The sequence below is a fragment of the Tachyglossus aculeatus genome, chromosome 2, assembly GCF_015852505.1.
Source record: "Tachyglossus aculeatus isolate mTacAcu1 chromosome 2, mTacAcu1.pri, whole genome shotgun sequence".
In the NCBI taxonomy this organism is placed as follows: Eukaryota; Metazoa; Chordata; class Mammalia; order Monotremata; family Tachyglossidae; genus Tachyglossus; species Tachyglossus aculeatus.
Window position 1 is genome coordinate 89,700,373 of NC_052067.1, and position 22,450 is coordinate 89,722,822.

Here is a 22,450-nt window from a genome sequence, read left to right on the forward strand (position 1 = left end):
GTAATCTCTCATTCAATGGTATGTAAATATTTAAAACTTTTCCTAGTGTGTTCTATTGAGAAGATTCTTACTGAAGAGGTAACAGCTTTATCTCAGGCTTTTACTGTCTGCAAAACACTATTCAGTTATATTTGAAGTGGCTTTAGATCTACAGAAAGTACTAATTCAGTTAAGTGAACTATAATTCTTGATACTCTAAAATATTAGTCCTTCTGTAAAATTGTACTTAAAGAGCTAGGGAGAGCAAGACCTTGGGTTAACCGAGTATATTAGACAACCATCTATGTGTATATATTTAAGTCCACTTGTCATTCCTTATTTTTGTGAGAAGGATATTTAGCTTTTTAAAAAATATGGGCACAGATACTTTTTACACCCATTCAGGTTAATCATATTGGATATTCATATCATCTGTTGAAAATTCCCCTCATTTGTAGTATCCTGCTGTGATTTCCTTGTATTTTTTCATTTTATTTTTAGGGTAACTTTAAATATTCAAACATTGCTTAAAGTTCTAGCCTAATTAATAATCTGGGTTTATCAACTCATAATTTAGAGTCATATAACATATTTCTGTTCATTTTTTTACGTTTTGCTGCGTCCTTGGGTTAAAGTCCCTATTACTGGTAAGTGTATAGCCAGAAATATGGAAAATCTGTGTATTGAGAGTGTGAGAATGTTTGAACTGAGTGGCAAAGTAAAAGTTCTTGATATTAGTCCCAGTTACCAGTATTCAAAGTGTGTTGAAGTGACAAGTTTGCATGTATCAGTTTTAGGGTCTTGATTTTATTCACACTTCATGTCTTAACAGCAGACAAAATTAAGGCCCAGGATATATTCAAGTGAACTATTATTTGCTCTTCATATGGTTCAGACTGGGACCAAGTTAATGGTATATTTCTCACTGTCATGAAATTTTGGTTCCTTGAGCAAAATCCAGTTTGAATAATTACATTCCAAATCCTGAAGCTATCCTAAAATTCTCTTGACCTCTTGTGCTATGTTACATGTAGTGGTGCTGGGCCCAGTTTCACTACTTCTGAATGTTATTCCTGTGGATCGGGAGAGACCTGGCTTCATTATTTCATTCATTCAATTGTAATTATTGAGTGCTTACTGTGTACAAAGCACTGTACTAAGCACTTGAGAGAGAACAGTATAACAATAAAGAGACATAATCCCTACCCAGAATGAGTTTCCAGTCTAGAGGAGGAGACAGGCATTAATATAAATGAATAAATTAAATTGTATTCGTATCTGTTGATTGATGGTTGGGCATATTGGAATTTTGGCCCAAAGGAAGTTACATCAACTTGGTCTCATCACGAAAGCTCCTGGGATCCCCATTAAGAAGATGGAAGGAGAAAAATCCTCAGAGTGAAATTTAGGTCATATAATAGTACCTGGGTTTGGAAAGCACATGCGTTTTCCTCAGGTGTTTTCACTGATTTCCTTTTATCCTCACTCCGTCACTCCGAGGTATGAAGAGGGAGGTGGTATCTCCCCCATTTTACAGATGGTGAAATGGGGGCTTAGAGAGTTTATCATGTCTTGTTCCAGGTCACACATCAGTCAATCAATCAGATACATTGAGCGCTTATTCCGTGCAGAGCACTGTACTAAGTGTTTGGGAGAGTTCAATACAACAGAAGTAGCATATTGCCTATAATTGCCCGTAATGAGCTTATGGTCTAGAGGGGCGGGAGGAGCAGGCCAGGAGCAGAGTTGGCAATACTAACCAGGTCTTCTGGACCCTAGTCCTGGGCTTTTTCCATTAGACCATGCTGCCCCTTCTGAGAACCAGATTTCTCCAGCAGCTTAGTGAACTCCGTCATGCGCTTGGAACCCAGCTGATTTCTGCAAATAGTGAGAAGCAGCGTGGCCTAGTGGATAGAACACTGACTTGGAGTCAGAAGGCCTGGGTTCTAATCCCCGCTGTGCCACCTGTCTGCTGTGTGACCTTGGGCAAGTCACTTCGCTTCTCCATGCCTCAGTTCCCTCATCTGTTAAATGGGGAACAAGACTGTGAGTCCCACATCAGACAGGGACTATGTCCCAACCGATTTGCTTGTGTCTACCCCAGTGCTTAGTACAGTGACTTGCACGTAGTAAGCCCTTAACAAGTGCCACAGCTATTATTATTATTATTGTTGTTGAATATGCCAAGGACCCTCAGCCTTCCCCAGTAGCCCTATCAGGCAGAGCTAAGCGAATAAAAATTGAATCAAGGGGAAGAGAGCAGAGATGGAGGAGGAAGGGACCATTGTTGTTTTTGAAGTCTGGCCTTTTTTCGTTGTTGATTATTCACCCTCCAAGAGAGTCCTTTTTGTATTTCCTGAGTTGTGAAGTAACCACATTTTAAGCGAGCCTCTGAAGCTAGATCTCAGAAAGCATGGTTATGAGGTTATATGATTCATGTCAGAATGAAGTAACTGTTATCTTGTTGATTTCCCTGGAATCCGCAAACTACAGATGAAAACCACAGTGCTTCGGCTGAGTCTAGCCGTCTGCTGGATGTTCCCCGTTACCTCTGTGAGGGGGCCGAGTCCCCCTACCAGACAGGCCAGCTGCATCCCGCCATCAGAGTAGCTGACCTGCTCCAGCACATCAACCTCATGAAGACTTCCGATAGCTACGGCTTTAAAGAAGAGTATGAGGTAAAAGCATCAATAAGCGGAGCCTCACCAACAGCATTGACTGAGTCAGTCCCCGGTGTGTGCGAAGCACTTGGGGGAATCAAGTAAAAAACAGGATACTGGCCTTGAGAAGCTTACAGTCTCTTGGGGGGAGGAGGAAGCTAGAAGTGGAAAAAAATATACATATCATCATCATCAATCGTATTTATTGAGCGCTTACTATGTGCAGAGCACTGTACTAAGCGCTTGGGAAGTACAAATTGGCAACATATAGAGACAGTCCCTACCCAACAGTGGGCTCACAGTCTAAAAGGGGGAAACAGAGAACAAAACCAAACATACTAACAAAATAAAATAAATAGAATAGATATGTACAAGTAAAATAAATAAATAAATAAATAGAGTGATAAATATGTACAAACATATATACATATATACAGGTGCTGTGGGGCAGGGAAGGAGGTAAGATGGGGGGGATGGAGAGGGGGACGAGGGGGAGAGGAAGGAAGGGTCTCAGTCTGGGAAGAATACATATGTATTCTTTAACATCCAGTTCCTTTATAGTGTGTGTTTTTGCTTTGAGTTCTTGATTGAATACTGATAGGGAATTGGGGATTCTGCTTCCTCCAGTGTGAGCCTGTCTGGGTAGAAAGTCAGAAAAACAGGGTAAGCATGTGAACACGATGGTCAGAGCGCATGCACTATGAAGTGACTTTTCCTCCTACCAGGGTTTGTCTATAGCCATCGTGTTATAGGTAAATTGACTGTATATGTATGTATATAATTGCCCTTCAGATTTGAAGATAACATTACTGATGTGAGATTTCATTAATATGCAAGGGGCAAGATAAATATAGGGGGCAGATAAGACCAGTGTGTGACTGATAATCCCTTCCACACTGTAATAATAATAATAATCATAATAATGGTATTTGTTTGGTGCTTACTATGTGCCAGGCACTGTTCTAAGTGCTGGGGTAGATACAAGGTAATCAGGTTAGACACAGTCTCTGTCTCATATAGGGCTCACAATCTTAATCCCCACTAAAAAGATGAAGGAACTGAGGCCCAGAGAAGTGAAGTGTCTTACTTAAGGTCACACAGCAGACAAGTGGAGGAGTCCAGATTAGAACCCATGACCTTCTGACTTCCAAGCTCGTGCTCTACACCATGCTGCTTCTGTGGCCACATTGGCATTTGTCATCCACAGTACCTGTCACCATTTTCTTTTGTCCCCTCTTGGTGTCATCTTTCCCGAGCCTTTGTCACAACACAGTCTCCCCACTTCTGATTGCTCCATCCTAGCCTGTTTCCTTCCATTCTCCACAGCCATGCCATAAGATTGTATAGTAGACCATATGAGTATATGGGAGTCCATAAAGTGAGAGGACAGATGTAATTTAGTGAGCATGAGTGGATGAATAAAATAATAATGAATTGATGGATATGGAAGTGCTGCAGTGGTCACTAGGCTGGTCCAATTGAAGATATCAAAGTTATTCGATATGAAAGTTATTCTGAACCAGGAAAGATCTCTGAGTGTTTCGAGTAGAAATGTGATAAATAGACACCACTCAAATATTATTTTTTCCAAGAAAACTTGTGTTTGTCACATTGTGTACACACCCACGAGTTAGGCCTGCAATTTCCCCATAACTTGGGGGTTGGTGAGGATTTTGAGGTCTGATAACCATTTGTCTGGGCTGGGAAAAAGACCTCCCGCATATCAGTCAATCCATCATTGATATTTATTGAGCACTTACTGTGTTCAGAGTACTGTACTCAGCGCTTGAGAGAGTATAATGCAACAGAGTTGGTAGACCATGTTTCCTTGCCACAAGGAGCTTACAGTTCAGAGGGAGTTTACAGTCTCTATCCTAAGGGCCATATTCCTGTCGTTTCCACACCTCTTATCCTCACCTCTTTCTCTTTCGCCTCCATCCCTGAGTCTCCATTTCCTCTCTCTACAGTGTTGGAAAAATCTGGCCCCACTCTCTCCACCACTGACTTTCCTAACTTGCCTCTCTATCCCCCTCTCCAACAGCCCCATCCCAGCCCGGTGTGGAGCTGAGCTTGTTTCACTCAAGTAACACCCTGCATGGGAGGGTGATTGCATTTTCCTGAGGAGGCCTCCTTCAGAGGCCTTCAGAAACAAAGAGGATGTGGGAAACCTCTCTACTCCACACCTTGTTTGTTGTCACTCCTGCATCCTCCTTTCCTGTCCAAACCAAAACACTAGCATTTTATTTACACTAGAAGCCATTTAAGCAATTGATGTCAGTGCCTTGGTTTGGTGAGACTGAAAGGCTTCCTTGATGTGAGTTCTCTCCCCACTACCCAGTGGGTGAAAAAAAAGAGGCTTTTTAGGTCCCCAGAATGGACTTGATTATTGGGAGAATTATCAAGATGAGAAGAGAGAAACACTGTTCATAAAACCACTGAAGTTATGAAAATGCTTCCTTCTGCTATCACGTCATGCTTTGAAACATTTTTTAAAGCTCCCATTATGTTTACAGCTTTTTTTTATCAGCTTGTTTTTTGAGACTATTCTCTGTGAATTCTAAAACATAAATTGTCTCAGGTTTATACCCAAAACCGAGTGCCACAATAACCACACAGCTTTCAAGGAGTCAACTATGCGACTAGGACTGTGGCTTTTTGTTCTGTTTATATTCCTGTGTGCCTCATTTCAAAGATCACTGGCTTTTTGAAGGCCTTGTTTTCTGTTCAGAGGGAAGTTTAACTCTCTTGCAAATAGAAAACATGCACAAAGGTCTTCTGCTGTGTGTAGTTTTAAAATTTCTGCCATCAATTAAATCAGTCCATAAACTACTGCTTTAATCTGTGACCCTTTTTTAACCTACATGAAGTTCCCTTTTAACAAGCTCCAAAAAATTTGGAAAAATAAAAAAAAATATGGTTATTTATTTTGTTATTACTACTGTGCTTCTCTGAATAATTAAAAGACAAGGTCTCCCCTTGTCCACCCTTCTGTATCCCCTAGTTTAAGTTGGTTTGGAAGCCAGTAAGAAAGGTGGTTCATCGATGACTTGGTCATTAACTTATTTAAGTAGCTTAATAACAGTAATAATAATGATAGTATTTGTTAAGCGCTTACTACATGCTGAGCACTGTTCTAAGAGCTGGAGTAGATACAAGGTAATCAGGTTATCTCACGTGGGGCTCACAGTCTTAATCCCCATTTTACAGATGAGGTAACTGAGGCCCAGAGAAGTTAAGTGGCTTGCCCAAGATCACACAGCAGACAAGTGGTGGAGCTGGGATTAGACCCCTGTCCTCTGACTCCCAAACCCGGGCTCTTTCCACTAAGCCACGCTGCTTCTGTAACCAAATGTTATCTGAATTTTATTTTTTCAGAGCTTCTTTGAGGGGCAGTCAGCGTCTTGGGATGTAGCTAAGAAAGACCAAAACAGAACAAAGAACCGATACGGAAATATTATAGCATGTAAGTTTCCATGTGGTTGTCAATGAATGTAGATTGCCTGTACTGAACTAAGCGGCTGCTGGTTGTATTTCCTCTGTATTTTGCTTAAGAAAACCCCAGAGGGTGGCACATCTGTCTTTAAATTCAACTGTTTAATTCTGAGCCACGTTAGATATTGGCAGCATCTCCAGAATTGTCATCCTCCTCATTAATTAAATTGACTCAGACTCTTCACCCACCGGAGGTAGCATGCTGTTTGATTTCATGTTTGCACAGAAATGCACGGAGGTGTTTTGAAACAGCGAAGAGGAGCCGTTAAATAATTTAAAAGGGCTTTGTATATTACGTTAATTGTAGAAGCATTGAGTGAAAATAGTCGTGGTAGGATGTACGTAATCCAGGCTTTTGGACATCTGCTTGCAGCCGGTTAAGCTGTGATTAATTAGCATCAGGGATTTCTTCCTGTTTAGTGGTGTCTCAATACCTTGTCTTTAGACCCAGAAGGTCCACATTGGATTATTCTCTACTGCCACAAGGTAAGTGGCAGAAACAGTTCCCAATGATGGACCAACTGTGACTTGGACTGCCCCATTCTCTTCTGGACTTCGAAGAAACCCATTATTTGTGGATGCATGTGGGGTTTTTAGAGCCTTAATGATCAAGGACGTTAGGGTTAGAAATCAGGATTCTGAGTCCCTTTAACACTTTTTGGGGGGGATGACTCCTTGAGGGCAAAGGGGATGGGGTGGGCTTTATTCTCATTATTTGGCAGGGTCTGTTCGAGGACTCTCGGGTAAGTTACTCGGTCACTAAAGTGAGGTGAATTCACATTTTAAGGCATTGAACCTGTCCCTAGATGGCTTATTCATCTGGTTCCATCCAGAATACTGGGATTCATTACTGGAATTCAGTAAGAGAATATCTTTTTGACCGTATTATCCTTAGGTGAGCATTCATGCTGCGTCATGAGACTTGTGAAAATTTGAAAGGCAAAGCTACTGAGAGAAACCCCTGATACTGTATGTGATGGAAGAAATACTGAGCAGACAACTGCACAACATAATTGTCTCCAAAATATGTAGCACAGACTATTCCAGCCAGATTTGCGAAGATCAAACAGGGCAATACAGCATTCCAACTAGAGTCCTGTGGTGCCTCTGTTAGAGAAAGGATCTGACCCAGAATGGCATTACTAATGACCTTATGTACCAGTGGTATTACTGTCTAATCTGTACCCCTCTTAGTCTAGTGCAATAATTCAGTTCCCCCTCATTTACTCCCCGCTGGATATCGTGTCATATGTGGTGCATTCTCAGAGGAACGTGGAATTTTAACTTGTTTGATTGTTTTTAAATCGGAAGATGACCACTCCAGAGTCATCTTGCAGCCCGTGGAGGATGATCCTTCTTCAGATTACATCAACGCCAACTATATAGATGTAAGTGTGTTGCCTACTTTTCTTATTTCCACTTTGTCGCCTTCTGTATGTGACTCTTTTTGCATGTTTTGCCTATAAATTGATTGATCGATTTAAAAAAAAAATAAAGAACAAATGTACACTTTTCCTTGTTCTACGTCCTAGTACTCACTGACGTTGTTGTGCTTTCTTTCACACCTGACTTTGGTTTGGGCTGTAGATTTGGCTGTACAGGGATGTAAGTACCACTATACGTGAATAACGGCACCCTCTTATCAATAGTTAATATAGCTATTCTGATTCCAATGACTACTAATGCTTAGTCTTAGATATCTCTGCATGCTTTCCCAACTAACTTCATATGATTTATATCTGTTCTTTTCATTTTTGTGTGTGTGTGACTTTCTATATGTGCAAAACTGTTTGACCCCCTCACGTTTTTATGACTTTTTTTAAGGTATAATATTTATTCGGATAACTTATTATTTACTGAAGCTTATTTCTGGGTGGTTTCAGTTTTTAGCCTTGCTTCCTCCCCTTTTCCTAACCTATATGTGAGAACTGGAATGGTATGATCTGTAGCAGTGGGCCTGAAATTTTGCATTTCCCATACTGTGTTTTGATTCTCACCTGTGAATGGATGATAGGACTAGTGTGTGGACTTTTTTTTTTAAGAAAGAGAAGAAAGAACACCAAGTTCATTTTTGACAAAACTGAATAGTCAGGTGCATTTATTCTGGCAGTTTCATACATTCTGCTTACCCACATATAAAACGTTTTTGCCTCCTTTTGGGGAGGTTAAGGGGGTCACCTGAAGTGTTTCTTGAGCCTATTATAGTTTGCAAAAATAGTGCAGGACTATCATTGCCTTAGGCTTCTCCTGAATGCCCTTCAGCAACATCTAGTTCAAGAGCATTGCACAGAGTAGGCAATAATTGTTATTTTTGGTAATGATGGTGATGAATGTATTCACTTAGACAAATTCCACTGTATTTCAGTAGTCTACTGAAGGACTATTGTATTAGAACAAGAAACTCCAACAATTTTTACAGTTGGAATACTTAGAAACATGGCAAAGCCTCATTAAACGTAGACAGATGAAGCCTAATTCAAATAAATTACAAAGCTCAGATAGAGAATTTGAAGAAAAATGAATTATGAAAATAGTACACATGGACACGGACAAATATGCACACCCTTTTAATGGGCTATGATGGTCTCCTAACTTTTCCCAAGTAGTTCACCAATATATACAGCATAGAGCTTATCCCTTGTGGGCAAGGAATGTGTCTGTTTGCTGTTATACTGTACTCTCCTAAATGCTTAGTCCAGTGCTTTGCACATAGTACATGTTCAATAAATATGATTGAATGAGTGAGTCTCTGCCTGGGCCCAACCAGAGGGAAAGAAACAGGAGCAGGAACAAGGGAAAAGGGAAAGGAGGTGAAAGAAAAGTGGGAATAAGTAGGAAGGAGGTGGAGAGGAAGAAAGACCGGGAGCTGAGAGCCTGGGGGCAATAGAACAGCTGGGAGAGAGGCAGAGCAATTCCAGCAATGGGAGAACATGAACTGTTATGGGAGCAGTAGCACTGACTAACTAGAATTGTTACTGTGATGGGGGTTAATGGGACAGGCCATGCATAGGAACACCTGACTGCAGAGTAGGTTTCTCTGCAATGCGTTCACCCAGGGCATGAAAATTCCTCAAGAGTGCTTTCCAACATGGGACTATTTGTCAGTGTACACAATCCCATCCTCTACACCCTCACCAAGCCCATAAAAATGTTCAGGGAGAGACTTAAGGAGGAGTGACAGGGTGGAAACATGCTCAGAGAACATTTATCTCAGAGAGCATTTGTCTTTTCTGAAGATGACATTCTCCAACTAGGAATCCCACCATTTTTATTTTATCACATACCGAGTACTCGTTCCTGAACCTGGGAGAGTTTCTACCCATGTACAGTGGCGTCAAAGGTGAATGTGTCCCGGCGTTCTTGGAGGCACACTGAGGTTGCCATGACAAGCTGTGGAAAACTCCACTCTAAAAGCCCAATGTCCAGAAAGTCCATCCCCATAATCCGTGTGATGCGTTGGTGAAGTTCAACTCTTTGGATCTAGAGATCTTTCCAAATGTTGTAAGAATGTGGTGTTTAGATGGGTCACGGCCCTTTTAATTTGAGGAATTGGGTTTCACTTGAATGCTCAAGTTACATTGCTGCTGCCTAATGAATTCTGACTGTACTTGCCCCAACACTCTCTTATGAAGTTTCAACCTTGACTGGGCTGAGGGTGATCTTGAGATGCAGTTTTTAATTTCCATGTGGAATCTATCCATCATCTCCTCTCTCTGTGATCAGCTAGCAAGGGATTCCTTCGCTGTGCAGTAGGCCAAAATATGAGACCTCAAACAAGAGAGAAGTCATGGCACGCATCCCCAACCCTAAATTTTTTTGTTTTGGATGAGCTTGATTTGTTCAGTGACTATTCCCTCCTTGTACGTGAGTCTCTGTATTCTTGTTTATGTGTATCGGGCAGTGTGGCCTCTTAAAAGGATGTCACAGAACACACAGTCTGCTGATGTAGAGTTCAACAAGACTTTGGTTCTCTGCCCTTCTGTGCTGTCCATCCCTAGCATTGCAATGTGCAGTCATTATTGTTTTGTGGTTCTAATATGTCTTTGTCTATCTGTAATGTAGTGCACTGTGTTTGAAACTAAGAAAATGAGCCATTATATTTATGGTTAGGCTAGTAACTGGAATACAAAATATGGGTATACACCAGTCCACCAAGGCATGACCACCATAATTGAATTTATGATATCCTATCAAAAAAAGGATATTTTCAATAAAAATGACTTCTTATGTCACTGATCTTGCCAAATAATTACTTATTATGTAATATGTAGTCTGGTCAGATGCTTTTAAAGTACGTATTTACTTTTTGGTTTAATTTTACATTTCAGATATAATTGGTCCATGCTTTACGATGTGGACTAGAAACGTTCACTAGTCATTTTTGGATTTATAATTTAACCTAACCTGGGTTTTCCTGCCCTCTTTTCATTCATGTATTTAACATTACAAAATACTAACCCAATGGTTTCGCTATCCTAGGGCTATCAAAGACCAAGCCACTATATCGCAACCCAGGGTAAGTAATTTATCTTTCGCCTAGTAGTCTGGAATATCACAGTGAGGAAAAAAATGCTGTATTTCTAACACCTGACGTAAGAAAACTCCTATACAAACATGGTATATGTCCTGTTCTTTAGCCATTGATGTAGCCGCCAGTCCTACGTAGTTTTATTGGTGGGAGCAAATATGCATGCTAGAGAAGCAGTATGGCTTAGTGGGAAAAGCATAGGACTGGGATTCCGAAGACCTGAGTTCTAATCCCGACTGCCACTTGCCTGATCTTGTGATCTTGGACAAGTCACTTAACCTTATCTGTGTCTGAGTTTCCTCATTTGTTAAAGGGGGATTAATTAGCTGTTCTCTCTCCCTCCTTAGTCTGTGAGCACCTTGGGGACAGTGACCATGTCTAATCTGATTTGTATTGTATCTACCCCAGGGCTTAGTACATAGTAAGCACATAACAAATACCACAATACTGTTATTGTTATTATCATTGTTGTTGTTCTTCTTACTATTATTGTTATCCATGCAGGAAAACTTGCACTAATTCACTGAGGCAAAAGATTCCTGAGGAAAAGTTTTCATTAGTAGTTTTGGTCTTTAAGATACTTGCAGTGACTAAACTCTTCAGTCAGTAAAGCTAATGCTAAAAAAAATCACTGAGTACTGGTGAAGGGAGCCCAAATAAGACTTCCTACACAAGGTGATGATCTACTTGAAGTACAGTTTGTCTTACTGCCACACCAGGAGAGTCCAGGACCAATATTGTTAGATATTGTTATCGCCATCCATCTGGAGATATTCATTCATTCATTCATTCAGTCGTATTTATTGAGTGCTTACTGTGTGCAGAGCACTGTACTAAGTGCTTGGGAAGTACAAGTTGGCAACATATAGAGAAGTCCCTACCCAACAATGGGCTCACATTCTAGAAGATATCAAGACTGTAGGCAAACAGGTGGCCCCAGGGAACTTTGCCATGGGGCATACTTACTGGACAGCCCGCAGTGACAAGAAAGGGAAACTTCCTACCCCTACCCACCGAGCACCTCAATAGCCTAGGTTGACCATTCAGTATTGGCTCAGGTTGACCATTGCGTATTTGCCCAGGAAAGTGCTATCTCTCTTTGTTGGAAAACGAACTGGTGACTTTTTTAAGAGGTTGCTGGTGTGTTAGAGCACATCCTCTGAAGCCTGTCAGTTGTCCAATAGTGCCGTGTTGTGTTTCTGATGAACCTCACTTTGCAGGAAACACAGATTGCATTTACACCAAATCCATTGACATGAGCATGTGCAAGAGCATTTTTCCCAACCCTGTGTCATGTTCAACCAAGGCTGATATATGTGGTCAGAAAAATGTTCTCTAATTCCACAAAAGTGCCCTAGTCAAAACAAGAAATAAAAAGCTGATTCATGGAAGAATTGACTCGTTTCTGACACCACGCGATGAATAATTGTGCTTACGTCAGAAAGATCAAATGATGAAAAATATTCTGCCTCTGCCATTTGTAAATGCAAGCCCGCCATGCTTTGGGGAACATGGAAGATGTGTCAAGAAGAGATACCTATATGTGTCTCTCCCCTTCCCCCTGCTAATATGTGCGGTTAGTGAATGAATAAAGAGCATTTCTTTTATTACTTGTGCATAGGCATAGGGAAAAGCCCTTAATGGAGATGAGGAAAAATGGGCATTTTTAGCAACAGATGCAAGCAAAACTGATAAAGATATAAACCAGTTGCCTAGAGAAACCAGTGAATTCTCTAGCTGGAGCCAGAGATGCCAGCCAAAGTGCTTGGTAACACATGCTGCTCAAAAGTCTGTATAAATCATTTGATTGCATGTAGTGTTTGTGTGAGGACAAAGAGAAGCAAGGATGATTACTGAACTCTTCCCCATCCTCATGCTCTTTCTTTCTATGCCAAAGCACCAAGATAAAAGAGAAAGAAAAGCATTAAACCCAGTGCTCCAATGGTTTCCTTTGTAGGCCCAGTCCATGAAACCGTGTATGATTTCTGGAGAATGATCTGGCAGGAGCAGTCCGCGTGTGTCGTGATGGTTACCAATTTAGTCGAGGTGGGACGGGTAAGTATCTTTTTCCTCTTTGGTCCAAGGATTGTCCCTTGTAGAAAGAAATGGAGAGGGAAAGACCATGAGGGGCAACCAACATGCATCCTAGAGGAGCAGCTTTCCAAGGGATAGTTGTGGTCAACTGACATGTCAGTTAATCGATCAGTGGTATTTCTGGAGCACTTACTGTGTGCAGAGTACTGTACTAAGTGCTAGGAGAGTACCCTTCAGCAGAGTTGGTAGACATGTCCCATGCCCACAGGGAGCTTAGTAGGTCATTGGAAAGAGCAAAATGTTGATGCACTTCAAATCATGGCTTCCTGTTAATATTCAGGTCCCAAAGCACCCTACTGGACCTCAGATCAAGCAGCAGGATATGCCTACAGAGCACCATATCTTCTGACTGCTTTATGCAGCCCAGGTGGAATACATGTGTGTCGATAATGACATCTTTCCTCACTGGGGCAAAGCTGAGCCTCTCTGCCACTAACAGTTCCTAACAGTTCTTTCAGTTTACCCGCGATTGAAGTTTGGCTGGCTGATAGCAAGGAAAGCTGTGAAGTGCTCATTAGTCCCCCATGATTCTCTTAGAGGATTCCGTGTTTCAGGTTCATCGCTTTCCTGTTCCTAATGAGGCCTTCCATTTGGCATTTAGGTGAAGTGTTACAAGTACTGGCCCGATGATACAGAGGTTTACGGAGATTTCAAAGTTAGTTGCGTAGAAATGGAGCCCCTCGCAGAATACGTGGTCAGGACCTTCACTCTGGAAAGGGTAAGTGTTCTGAAGTGTTCCCTGTTCATATCTTCAGATCTCTGTTGCTAAGTGGCTTCCAAGTGCAAAAATATGATGGGATCCTCTTGGTTATCTGGGGGTGATTAATCAGATGTTTAGAATGTCCAGGCCTCCTTCCATCTCCATCATTCCCTGAGGCAGGAGGAAGGGGAAGCCATGCTTTAATGATAATAACTGTGGTATGTGTTAAGCGTTTACTATGTTCCAAGCAATGTTCTAAGCATGGGATAGGTACAAAACTATCAGGTTGGATACAGTACCCATCCACTGGTCTAAGGGGGAGGAAGAACAAGTATTGATTCTCTATTTTACAGATGAGGGAATTGAGGCACAGACAAGTTAAGTGACTTGTTCAGGGCCACACCCAGCAGGCTAGTGGAGGATTTGGAATTAGAACTCAGGTCCCCTACCTCCCAGGAACACACATTTTCCTTTCCAAGACCCCTAACTTGCTGAAACCCTGCATTTTTGCCTAGGTTAAAGAGAGGATAGCACAGCTCAGCCAAATGCATTGTGGTCCTTCTTGACCTCCCGTATGGTTGGCAAGACACAATAATAACAATAATAATAATAATGGCATTTGTTAAGCACTTACTATGTGCAAAGCACTATACATTCATTCGTTCATTCATTCAGTTGTATTTATTGAGCGCTTACTGTGTGCAGAGCACTATACTAAGCGCTTGGGAAGTACAAGTTGGCAACATGTAGAGACGGTCCCTACCCAACAGCGGGCTCACAGTCTAGAAGGGGGAGACAGACAACAAAACAAAACATATTAACAAAATAAAATAAATAGAATAGTAAATATGTACAAGTAAAATAAATAGAGTAATAAATATGTCCAAACATATATACAGGTGCTGTGGGGAGGGGAAGGAGGTAGGGGGAGGAGGGGGAGCACTGCAGGGATACAAGGTGATCAGGTTGTCCCACGTGGCGTTCACAGTCTTAATCCCCAAAGATTAATCCCACAAGGTTTCTCTTTATCCCCCCACAGTTCCAGCCTGTCTGGTCTCTAAGAATAACTGCGAGCTCATCCAGGACATCATTGGAATTAGGGGATAATAATAATAATGATTATGGCACTTGTTAAGCACTTACTGTGTGCAAAGCACTGCTCTAAGCACTGGGGTAGATACAAATTAATCAGGTCAGACACCATCCCTGTCCCACATGGGGCTCACATTCTTGTCACTCTATTCACACTCTATTTATTTTACTTGTACATATCTATTCTATTTATTTTATTTTGTTAGTATGTTTGGTTTTGTTCTCTGTCTCCCCCTTTTAGACTGTGAGCCCACTGTTGGGTAGGGACTGTCTCTATACGTTGCCAACTTGTACTTCCCAAGCGCTTAGTACAGTGCTCTGCACACAGTAAGCGCTCAATAAATACGATTGATTGATTATCACCATTTCACAGATGAGGTAACTGAGTCACGGAGAAGTGAAGTGACTTGCCCAAGGTCACACAGCCAGACATGTGGCTGAGCTGGGATTATAATTTAGGTCCTTCTGTCTCCCAGGTCTGTGCTTTATCCACTAAACCATGCTACTTTAATAGGATAGAGTTGGGGGAATCGGGGGGTTTGGGAGGTGGGGGCTGGAAAAATAGTATGTCAATGAGTTCAGAGTGCCATCCCGGTGTCCCCTGGGGTGAGAGCAAGGGAGCCTTGGTGGTAGATGGCTCAGAAACACTGCTTTTACCTATTTGGAGCTGTCCCTGCCTTCACAAGCTTGTTGCCTCAGGTCAGACTCACTCCCTGTGATTCAGCTCAGAAGAGGAATTTGCTTTTAGGAAAGTTATTTCAGATGTACAACTGCCCTGTTCAGACCCTCCTTTGTCTCTTGAGACAAAGCGGGGTGTAATTTGGCATTAACTCCATAACAGAAAGAGAAAAGAAAGATTTTCCTGTGGCTCACACTGAAAAGGGGGGCAGGGGATAAGAATAAAAATAAACCCACTGGACTATGCTTCTGAACCAGGAGAGAGATGCTCACTTGTACCTGAACGGTGATTTAGATTTTGTCTCTATGGATGGTGATGGTCTTGGATGTAAAAAAGAAAATGATTTAAGGTATTCCAGAAAAGAGACTACTCAAAGCAGCTAAATCACAAACCTCAGGGATATCTATCGGAAAATTCTTGGTCCTGCCACCCCAATAACCAGAATGACTCTATCAGGGTTGGAAATCTTGGAGCTGCAAAGAATCCCCAGTCCCCACCCCCTACCAAGGGGGTCACTAAACCCCTCCAGGACAGATTCAGTTGTTGGAGGGGGAGGAGGTGTTTCTTTGATCTGCATTGGAGACACCAGGACCTCTGTTCATTCATTCATTCATTCATTCAATCATATTTATTGAGCGCTTACTGTGTGCAGAGCACTGTACTAAGCACTTGGGAAGTACAAGTTGGCAACCTATAGAGACGGTCCCTACCCAACAACGGGCTCACAGTCTAGAAGGGGGAGACAGGCAACAAACCAAAACTCATGGGCTGGTGTCAAGTCATCAGAATAAGTTGATAGCCCATTCCATCATTTTCTCTCCCTGACAATGAATTTCACACAAATTTCACCTGTTTCAAATAACACGCCAATCAATTAATCAATCAATTCAAATTCATACCCTAGCATTCTGTTCTTAAACATGGAGAACAATCAGGCATCCCCCTCCCATAAAATCTTTCATAGATAGTCATTATGCCATTGATAGTCATTATGTCTATGATATGATATGATATGATATGATATGACTATCTATGATAGTCATAGATAGTCATTATGTTGCCAATTTGTACTTCCCAAGCGCTTAGTACAGTGCTCTGCACATAGTAAGCGCTCAATAAATACGATTGATGATGATGATGATTATGCCCTGTCTCCCGTAAGACTTTTCCTCACAGTACTGATTTCCCATTTTATTTTCTGTTCCTCCTATCTAGGCCATATAATAATAATAATAATAATAATAATAGCATTTGTTAAACTCTTATTATATGCCAAGCACCACGATATACTGTGACAGAGAAGCAGTGTGGCTCAGTGGAAAGAGCACGGGCTTTGGAGTCAGAGGTCATGGGTTCGAATTCCGACTCCACCACATGTCTGCTGTGTGATCTCGGGCAAGTCACTTAACTTCTCTGGGCCTCAGTTACCTCATCTGTAAAATGAGGATTAAGACTGTGAGCCCCACGTGGGACACCCTGATCACCCTGTATCCTTCCCAGTGCTTAAAATAGTGCTTTGCACATAGTAAGCGCTTAACAAATGCCAATTATTATTATTATTATTTGGAGTCCAAGGTCATGGGTTCAAATCCTGGCTCTGCCAATTGCCAGCTGTGTGACTTGGGCAAGTCACTTCACTTCTCTGGGCCTCAGTTCCCTCATCTGTAAAATGGGGATGAAGACTGTAAGCCCCCCATGGGACAACCTCATCACCTTGTAACCTCCCCAGCGCTTAGAACAGTGCTTTGCACACGGTAAGCGCTTAATAAATGCTATCATTATTATTATTATAATGTACACTGGGGTAGATACAGATAATTCATTCAAATGTATTAATCAGGGTTGACACAGTCCCTCTCCAGTTTGGGCTCACAGTCTAAGCGGGAGGGAGAACAGGTATTTAATTCACATTCTACAGATGAGGAAACTGAGGCACAGTGAAGTTATGTGATTTGTCCAAGGTCACACTGGAGCTGAGTTTAAAACCTATGACACCCTGACTTTGAGGCTTAGACTCTTTCCATTAGGTCATGCAGCTTCTCACTGGAACTTTAGAACTTCTCCTCATCCTCTGAAAGGGTTCGATGACAGGGCAGCACATTTTTCGCTGTGGCACATTATTCAGGTGAAATCGTTCAAGATGATTTATCGGGCAGCAGTATTATATGTCTTTGGGGCAATCTGTCTTCCATATTGAATTACTAGGTTGTCCGCTCTGGTAAGCAAGTGGGAGGAGCTGGGGAAGAGGAAGGTGGGCCTTTCTACGAACCAGGGGAGGAAGGAACCCGGATTGACCATGAGTATAATTGCTGTTTCTTATCAAACATTCAAATCATATTTATTGACTGCTTTTGGTGTGCAGAGCACTGTACTAAGTGCTTGGGAGCAGCATAGCCTAGTGGCTAGAGCACAGGCTTCAGAGTCAGAAGGTCCTGGATTCTCATCCCGGCTCTGCCATTTGTCTGCTGTGTGACCTTGGACTGGTCACTTCACTTCTCGGTGCCTCAGTTACCTCATCTGTAAGATGGGGATTGAGACTGTGGGACATAGACTGTGTCCAACCTTATGAGCTTCTATCTACCCCAGTGCTTAGAACAGTGTTTGACACATAGTAAGTGCTTAACAAGTGCTTGTCTCTGTCCCTTCTAGACTGTGAGCCCGCTGTTGGGTAGGGACTGTCTCTATGTGTTGCCGACTTGTACTTCCCAATCGCTTAAGTACAGTGCTCTGCACACAGTAAGCGCTCAATAAATACGATTGATTGGTTGATTAACAAATACATTATTATTCTTATAATATTATAATATGTAATTATAATATTATTATAATTTATTATTATTATTATAGCTCTGCACACAGTAAGTGCTCAATAAATATGATTGAATGAATGAAGAATTATTATTATTATTATTATCATTATTATTAATAATAATTACAATATAACAGTTGGTAAGCACTTTCTAAAACCAAAGCATGTTTGAGTGGACCCCTATGGCAGAGGGGACCCCAGTGTGGACTGCTGCAGTTTTGGTGTTGGGGTGTCTCCCAGACAGTTGCTAAGAGCACCTGCCACTGCCACCCTTGGGGCTATGGGAGGGGAGGGAGCTGGAGAGCTACTGTTACTGCTGCACTAAATAAAAAAAATAGATCCCCTAGAACATAAAAATAAATTAATAAATCACCAGCCACCCCCCAACCCGGCCCCCACCACCACCACCTCCCTCCACCTGCTAGTCTTTCGAAAACATCATCTCCCTCTCGGTCTCTGTATCCCACTCTGATCTCACTATTACCTGGGAACAAGGAGATTTTTAATAAAGCTTCTGCTTGAGACCCGATGTCACTGGCTCCAAACCCTACCCCCAGCAGGGACAATAGTTCATTCATTCAATCGTATTTATTGAGCGCTTACTGTGTGCAGAGCACTGTACTAAGCGCTTGGGAAGTACAGTTGCGATGGTACTCTCCCAAGCACTTAGTACATAGTAAGCATTCAATAAATACCACTGATTGATCTGTTGATTGGGGTAGGATACACATTCTTTCTGTCTCTAATAAAGTTTTAATAAAGTTTCAAATCCTGGCAGCAGGAAGGTCCCGGCTCCCAACCCCTCCCAGGTACTAATTTTGATTTTTAGAAACATTCTCTCTGCCTCTAATGAAGTTTCAGATCCTGTTGGCAAGGACCAAGGAATGCAGTTTGTGTCATGGTTAATCAACTCATTCATTCAATCATATTTATTGAGCGCTTATTGTGTGCAGGGAACTGTACTAAGTGTTTGGAAAATGCAGTTCAGCAACAGAGACAATCCCTGCCTACAACGGGCTAGCGAGGTATTATAACCTTGCCATAAATTAAACCCTTCGATGGAGTGAAGAAGATTTGACAGCACCACCAAGGATGGCTATAATCCAATCAGATGTAGTTTAGCAGGTAGTCCACACCTCTGTCACATACCTTTTTGAAGTGCAGTGAGAAGCAACATGGTCCTAAGAGCAAGGGCCCAGGAGTCAAAAGTACCTGGCTTCTAATCCCAGCTCTGCCACTTGTCTGCTCTGTAACCTTGGGCAAACCTCTTCACTTCTCTGTGCCTCAGTTTCCTCATCTGTAAAATGGGGATTAAGACGGTGAGTCCTTTGTGGGACAGGAACTATGTCCAACCCAATTATCTTGTATCTATTCCAGTGAGTAGAGCAGTGCCTGGCACATAGTAAGTGCTTAACAAACACCACAATTCTTATTATTAACTAGATAAGAGTCTGACCAGTAGAGAGCATGTTAGAGGGGTCATGCCCCAGCTCTCTCATATGTTATGCCTTGCCTAATATTATAACTTCAAATGATTCTCCCCAGAGGTGGGGGTAGGGGAGAGGGAAGAGAAGAGGACAGAAAGATAGTACCCCAGGCTAGATGGAGTCCACACAAAACTGAGGAAGTGCCTCCAACAAAGATAAAAGCCCCACTCACCTTTCTTTTTCTTCCCTTCTTTCCTAGACTTCTGTTATTCATTTCCCTGGTCTTAAGTCTTAATAACAATAATAATAATAATAATAATGATTATAACTGTGGTATTTGTTAAGCACATACTATAATAATAATAATGATGGCATTTATTAAGCGCTATGTGCAAAGCACTGTTCTAAGCACTGGGGAGGTTACAGGGTGATCAGGTTGTCCCACATGAGGCTCACAGTCTTCATCCCCATTTTACAGATGAGGGAACTGAGGCCCAGAGAAGTTAAGTGACTTGCCCGAAGTCACACAGCTGACAAGTGGTGGAGCTGGGATTTGAACCCATGACCTCTGACTCCAAAGCCCAGGTTCTTTCCACTGAGCCACGCTGCTTCTCTAAGTACTATGCGTCAAGCACTGTTCTAAGTGCTTGGGTAGATACAAAGTAGTCAGTTTGGACACAGTCCCTGTACCACATAAGGCTACCAGTCTTAATCCCCATTTTCCTGGTGAGGTAACTGAAGCCCAGAGAAGTGAAGTGATTTCATTCATTCATTCATTCAATCAATCGTATTTATTGAGCGCTTACTGTGTGCAGAGCACTGTACTAAGCACTTGGGAAGTACAAGTTGGCAACATATAGAGATGGTCCCTACCCAACAGCGGGCTCACAGTCTAGAAGGGGGAGACAGAGAACAAAACAAAACATGTTAACAAAATAAAATAAATAGAATAAATATGTACAAATAAAATAGAGTAATAAATACGTACAAACATATATACATATATACAGGTGATGTGGGGAGGGGACGGAGGTAAGGCGGTGGGGATGGGGCGGGGGAGGAGGGGGAGAGGAAGGAGGGGGCTCAGTCTGGGATTTGCCCAAGGTCACCCAGCAGACATGTTGCCGAGCCAGGATTAGAACCCAGGTCCTTCTTACTCCCAGGCTCGTGCTCTGTACACTAAGCTGCCCTGCTTTTCCTGCTTTTCTGACTACAAGGATACTCATCCTAGCCTTTCCCCTATAGCCTTACAGTTTCCTTACTTTCCCCTCCTGTTGCTCTCCCATGACCTATAACCCCAGCTTCTTCCTGAAGAGGCATTTGTTTGATCAGGCAGCTGGGATATATGTAGAGTGCTGCCTATTCCCTTGTCCAAGATTACACTAGGATGGTCTCTGACTTGGACCGCAAAAAGGTTGTCACAACATCCAGGAGATTCGTTCTAGGTCCTCTTGAATTTTATCGTTGCTCTGCGCCCCGAACACCAGAGAGAATCTCGTCTTTACCGAAGATGTCAGAGGCCCATCCTGCAGTATCACCAGTTGCTTTTACACTCAAAAAGGCTTTTTAACTGACCCCCTTTCCCAACAGCCTCCCCACTCCCCGCCCCAACACACACATATGCACACACCGCCACCTCCATTCTCGGCACCGAAGAAAGAAGGAATGGGGATCTAGGGATGAAATGTAAGCAGATACAAATGATTTACAGGTGGAGGGAAGAGGAAGAAGAATCAGAGATAGAGATGTTAAGAACTCTCTAAGGTCTTGTGGTTCATAGAGGGGTTAGTGTTTTTTGGAAAGTAAGTTTTTTGATACACAAGTGAATTGCTAAAAATAGGTTTTGGCTTAGATCTATGCTCTGTGTCAAAAGACTTGCTGCTACAGCCTCATCTGGCTATTTTAGTGAATAAGAAGAGATCTCAGTTCTGCCACGCCTGCTGTGTGATCTTGGGCACGTCTCTTAACTTCTCTGGGCCTCAGTTTCCTCTGCAAAATGGGGGTTAAATGTCTGTTCTCCTCCCCCTTAGACTGTGAGCCCCATTTGGGGCAGGGACTGTGTCCTATCTCATCATCTTGAATCTACCCCAGCACGTAGAACAGTGCTTGGAGATGTAATAAGCACTTAACAAGTACCATTAAAAAAGAAAAAAAAAATTCTTGAGCCTCCTTTCTGAGTACATCTCCTATTAACAATAAGAGGGACGTCAGTAATCCGAGCTACCTAGAAGTGGGGAGTGATGGTAGCAACTGTGCTTTGTTTCTTGCAGAAGAGGGGAAACTAAAATGGAGGGTAGAAGGGGAAAGAACAATGGCCTGGGAGTTAGAAGACTTGGGTTCTAATCATGGCCCTGCCAATTGCCTGCTGTGTGGCCTTGTGCAAGTCACTGAACTTCTCTGTGCCTCAGTTTTCTCATCTCATCATTCCTCTTCTCCCTTCTACTTACACTGTGAGCCCCATATGGGACAGAAACTGTGTCTATCCTGGTTAACTTGTATCTTCCCCACCACATTTTCCCCACGCCTTAGTGCTTGACACACTAATTAATTAATTAATGATGGTATTTGTTAAGTGCTTACTATGTGCAAAGCACTGTGCTAAGCGCTGGGGGGGGATACAAGGCGATCAGGTTGTCCCATGTGGGGCTCACAGTCTTAATCCCCATTTTACAGATGAGTAACTGAGGCACAGAGAAGTTAAGTGGCTTGCCCAAGGTCACACAGCTGACAAGTGGTGGAGCCGGAATTCAAACCCATGACTCCCAAGCCCGTGCTCTTTCCACTGAGTCACGCTGATTTTCATAAAGTGGTTCTTTATTAAGCACTGACACATAGTGCTTAATAAATATCATAATAAGAAGAAGTGATAAAAGGGAGGGTTGTGCGGTGGAGGAGTAATGAATAGGAAAAGAGTGAATCGATCAGTTGGTGGGTTTTTTTGAGCCCTTACTATGTGCAGAGCACTGTACTATGTGGATGAGAGTACAACA

General features: G+C 42.3%; 1 protein-coding gene across 8 annotated transcripts in view; it reads left to right on the forward strand.

Moving 5' to 3' along the window:
• PTPRK (protein tyrosine phosphatase receptor type K) overlaps positions 1-22,450 on the forward strand; it is a 703,591-nt gene that overhangs the window by 656,731 nt on the left and 24,410 nt on the right. For 4 of the 8 annotated variants that reach the window (XM_038759705.1, XM_038759712.1, XM_038759680.1 and 1 more), the window contains 8 exons: positions 615-626; positions 2,473-2,657; positions 6,015-6,102; positions 7,443-7,519; positions 7,719-7,736; positions 10,611-10,647; positions 12,617-12,714; positions 13,355-13,471. In XM_038759705.1, the coding sequence (XP_038615633.1) occupies positions 615-626; positions 2,473-2,657; positions 6,015-6,102; positions 7,443-7,519; positions 7,719-7,736; positions 10,611-10,647; positions 12,617-12,714; positions 13,355-13,471 (632 nt within the window). The remainder of the gene's footprint in view (positions 1-614; positions 627-2,472; positions 2,658-6,014; positions 6,103-7,442; positions 7,520-7,718; positions 7,737-10,610; positions 10,648-12,616; positions 12,715-13,354; positions 13,472-22,450) is intronic. The other 4 variants (XM_038759663.1, XM_038759689.1, XM_038759671.1 and 1 more) reach the window with 3 other exon arrangements.